Genomic DNA, 4,532 nt, shown 5'->3' with positions numbered 1-4,532 from the left:
TCCTCCTCCTTATTCTCCTCCTCCTCCTCCTCCTCCTCCTCCTCCTCACCACCACCGCCCCACCCCATTCCCCCTTACCCGCCCGACCTTTCTCTACTTCCTCTTGTTATTATCATTATCTTTATCGTTATTATATTAATTATTATTATTATTATTATTATTATTATTATTATTATTATTATTATTATTGTTATTATTATTATTGTTGTTGTTATTATTATCATTATTCTTCCCCTTCCTTTTGTTCTTTCTCTTCCTCCTCATCTTCCACTTCCTTCTTATTCTTATTCCTATTCTCATTCTTGTTATTGTCATTATTATCATTACTATTATTTTTCTTCATCGTCATCTCTCCCTCCGTCTGCCGCTCGGTCTCCTTTATTTTCCAATACGAATTGTGTCTCGGTCGCAAAACACGAAGGAGAGAGTTTTAGAAAAGGAGCGCGAGAACTTGAGACTATACCACCAATGCTTCCACGACGAGCTTACAAACGATCAACGGAAAAAGTTTTCCGTCTTAACAGGTCACTTAAAGCGCGCCGCTTACTTTCTCCGTCTCTTGAACTCCCAAAGACAAAACGAGCAATCATAAATAGTAAAAAACGATGCCAAAGATAGCGTCATTCTATTGTATTTATTCTACAAATGAAAGTTCTATCTTCCATTTCAACGAGCCAACAAAGATATTTTGAATACAACTGACGTAAGATGAGATCGCTTACATATATTCATAAAAACATTAAGCAACACGTATCCCCGATGAGCTATACTGGAATATAAAACTACCACTACAAAGAGTTTTACAAAGCATATATTCAAGCATTTAGAGACAGTGTTTTCACAGGTCTTACCTCGTATTATTACAAGTTACAAGTCATTGCACAGTAATATTAACAATTACATGTTAATTTTCACTATTCAACTTGCGTTAGAATCAATTGATTATCAAAGCAAATAAGCTTGGATATGAAAAATTGATGAATTAATAGGGCAATTAACCACATGTTGTTTCATTTCCATGACGTTCGATAGTGAAATGAAAAAGAAAAAAAAACAACGAAGAAAATGAGAAAAAGAGAAGAAATATCTATATACATTCACTCTTTCTCTCTTGAAATAGATTAGTTCTTGAAAAATGTCTTCATGATATTATTGCAAAATTGTCTAATATTGCATTGATATGATAAAAATAACGATTCGTGTAAAAAATACTTTTCCGAGCTAGTCATTCTATAAAATGAAATCTTAATAAAACGATATTAATAATTACATTAGAAAAAAGCAAACTTGACTGCACTTGTCTTATCGGTTCATCAACGATTTATAAATTCTCCATTAAAACATTTACGAATTCAATGAGCATCCTAATCGTAGCAATGGCCATTTCAAGGTTATAAATTCTTGAGCGCGGTTGTACATCCGCAAATTTAGATCTGTGAATATGCGTGCGCGCGCGCGCGTGTATGCCAGAGTAGGCGCTAGTGTGACTGCGCGCCCGCGTGTGCGTGTTCGTGTACGTATATGCATAACCTCGTTTCAACCTCGTGAAATGCCAGCTTTGCAATACCTCGAATTTGTTTGGAGGTCATGTTAGCGGCCGGTGCCACGCTATTACTTCTTACTATCGCTACTCCCTCTCTCTCTCTCTCTCACTCTCTCTCTCTCACTCTCACACACACACACACACACACACACATATCGCTCTGTCTCTCTCGCACCCCCCTCCCCCCCTTAACAACTATCTCATTCTTGCTCGACGCTAGTGAAAAGAAAAAAATACAGTATATATATAGACATACCTATATATATATATATATATATATATATATATATATAAAAGGGGGAAGAGGCAGAGGAGAGCGAATACGAACGCATGCAGTGTAGCTTTTCCTTTCTTTGCCGAACTCGACGCTCTCCTTTCTTGGCGAGGGTCGAATTAATAAAAATCCCACGGACAACCCCAGGCGGTCGTTGGCGCGGATGATCGCAGCACGCGGAGCGTGAAAAATGGCTGAAAATCTGATATTCCGGATTAAAAACATTGAAATTCAAAACCCGTCCCTGCCCGCGCCGAGAAAAGTCGTTAAGGGTCAGTTTCGTAGCTTCGACTCCCTATTTTTATCATCTCTCTGTCTCTCTCCCACTGTCTATCTATATTTCTCTCGTCGTCTCTGGCTCCCACTCCACCTCCCATACGACCTCGATGGCCCCCACGGAGTGTACGTGCAGACTGTCGTCGGCCACATTAATTCGGCTCCCCGCGTAATTTTACAACAAATTTCGGGCCGAGCGCCCGGAATTTCGGAACCCAACGTCTAACCGATGCCGACCAAAACACAAGCTAACCATCTCGACCCCCTCTGCTTTACCCATGTTTTTCAGAACCAAAGTGGCTCCAGTGCTCCCAGTGCTCGCGGCGCCTGCCCTCCGCCTGGGAGATGCTTCAGCACGCCCAAAGCGTACACGGGGCGCGACTGTACTCGGCCAACGCCACCTCGGCCAGCTCGTCGTCCAACACGCCGGCGCCAAGCCCGCCGACGCCGACGCCGACGCCTACGCATCAGCACCAGCACCACCTGAGCCCGCTCAACCAGCTGAACCTCAGCGGCAAGTCGAGCGGCTCCTCGGTGGCCAACTCCTCGGGCGGCACATCGAGCGGCAGCGGCGGCAGCACTGGCCGCCAGCAGCTCCAGTCGTCCGGGCCCCTCGTCGGCGACCCCCTCCACAGTTTCCTTCGGCTGCCCCAGCACCTCGAGCGTGGCTTCGCACCCATGTTCAGGCCGGAGTTTCTCGCCCTTAATCCCCTCGCGGGCTACCGCGGCCTCCAGGACCTGCAAACGGCCACGCGCAACCTCCAGAATCTGGGCGATCCGTTGCGCGCGATCGACGGTCTCAGCCTCGGCGACCCCCTCGTGCGCAGTTCCCTCGACAGCCTCAACAACGCGAGAAACCTCGCGAACCTCGCCGAACTATCGCACGGCCGCGGCCTCTCGGCCCAGGGCCACCCACCACAACTCGACGCCAACCTGGATTTTTACTCGGCGCGCCTAAGGAGCCTCGCTAACCCGTCCTTAGGCGCGGCTCCTCCCACGACAAACCCCCACGGCGCAGCACCCGTCGGCGGCCAGCCGACCCACGGCGTCGATACGCCGACCCCCGCGGCACCCGCGGGGGCCGGCCCTAATGGCAACACGGCCATCGTTAACCAGACCCAGAAGGAAAGCTCACCACCGTGCTTCGGCCAGAGCCCCCCGGGTCACCACAACAACAACAACTCCACGGACAGCGAGAAGACGGCACCGGCGATCGCGGGACCCGAGGGCGCCGAGACCGTCTACAGCTGCGAACTATGCGACAAGAAGTTCCGCTTCCAGTCTAATCTGGTCGTGCACCGGAAGAACCACCGGGAGCGGGATTCCGCTCCCGAGGTGGCGCGCTGCGAGCTCTGCGAGCTCGATCTCGGCAGCCTCGCCGAGCTGCGCAGGCATCTGCGCAAGGAGCATCAGCAGCAGGCCCACCATCTGCTCACGGGCGCCCAGAGTCCCCAGGGCAGCGTCGAGACGGTCCCCGACGACGACAGCAGCTGCGACGATACGATGGACCTCGACGAGGCCGAGGAGACCGACGAGGCCAAGAGGGATCGCGACGAGGCCGAGGAGAACACGCCGGAGGACCTGTCGACGAGCCAGCCGCAGCTGGGCGACGACGAGCCCGGGATGGGTGTCGGCGTCGGCGTCGGCGTCGGCGTCGGCGTCGGCGTTGGCGTCGGCGTCGGCGGACTCGGCACCGGTGGACTCGGCGGACTCGGTACCGGTGGACTCGGCGGACTCGGCGTCGGAAGGCTCGAGGCCAAGCCCTCCCTCGTCGGCGACCTCATGGAGAAGTTCGGCCTCGGCAATATCGCCCAGTACTCCGAGGCCTATCGGCAAGCTCTCCAAGAGAACCACCGGAGCGGCTTCATCAAGGCCGAGTCGACGGCGAGCCTCGCCAACTCTCTCAACAACAACAAGGAGAAGAATAGCGGACTGTCGCCCGGCGGCTTCGGCACGACCAACGCGGCCAACATGTTCTCGGGGCAGGGGTTCCCGAGAGCCGGCGGCCCGGACTTTGGCGGCCTCTGGCTACCGAGCCCCCACTACCTCGAGGGTAGCGAGTTCAGGAAGGCCAGCAAAGCCGCGAGCTCCGGCCTCGCCCTCCAAGGCCTACCGAGCCCCCTCCTTAAGAAGGAGCGCAGCGGACGTAACGACACCTGCGAGTACTGCGGCAAGGTCTTCAAGAACTGCTCGAACCTCACGGTCCACAGGCGCTCCCACACCGGCGAGAAACCCTACAAGTGCGAGCTCTGCTCCTACGCATGCGCCCAGAGCTCCAAGCTAACGAGGCACATGAAGACTCACGGGAGGCACGGCAAGGACACGTACAAGTGCCGCTTCTGCGAGATGCCGTTCTCGGTGCCGAGCACCCTCGAGAAGCACATGCGCAAGTGCGTCGTCGTCGTCCAGCAGGGCCCGAAGCTTGGACTACCCTACCCC

The 4,532-nt window shown here is 52.6% G+C and overlaps 1 protein-coding gene across 1 annotated transcript in view; it reads left to right on the top strand.

Moving 5' to 3' along the window:
• The window catches only part of Cph (BCL11 transcription factor chronophage), a 40,522-nt gene that overhangs the window by 35,669 nt on the left and 321 nt on the right, over positions 1-4,532 (top strand). Inside the window, exons 3-4 of the mRNA XM_011500857.1 lie at positions 2,383-3,728; positions 3,849-4,532. The exon at positions 3,849-4,532 is cut by the window's right edge and continues 321 nt beyond it. Of these exons, the coding sequence (XP_011499159.1) occupies positions 2,383-3,728; positions 3,849-4,532 (2,030 nt within the window). The remainder of the gene's footprint in view (positions 1-2,382; positions 3,729-3,848) is intronic.

This window comes from Ceratosolen solmsi, unplaced genomic scaffold (assembly GCF_000503995.2).
Source record: "Ceratosolen solmsi marchali unplaced genomic scaffold, CerSol_1.0 scaffold27, whole genome shotgun sequence".
In the NCBI taxonomy this organism is placed as follows: domain Eukaryota; kingdom Metazoa; phylum Arthropoda; class Insecta; order Hymenoptera; family Agaonidae; genus Ceratosolen; species Ceratosolen solmsi.
Note: the sequence above shows the minus strand (reverse complement) of the source record. Positions and strands in the feature narration are given on the sequence as shown.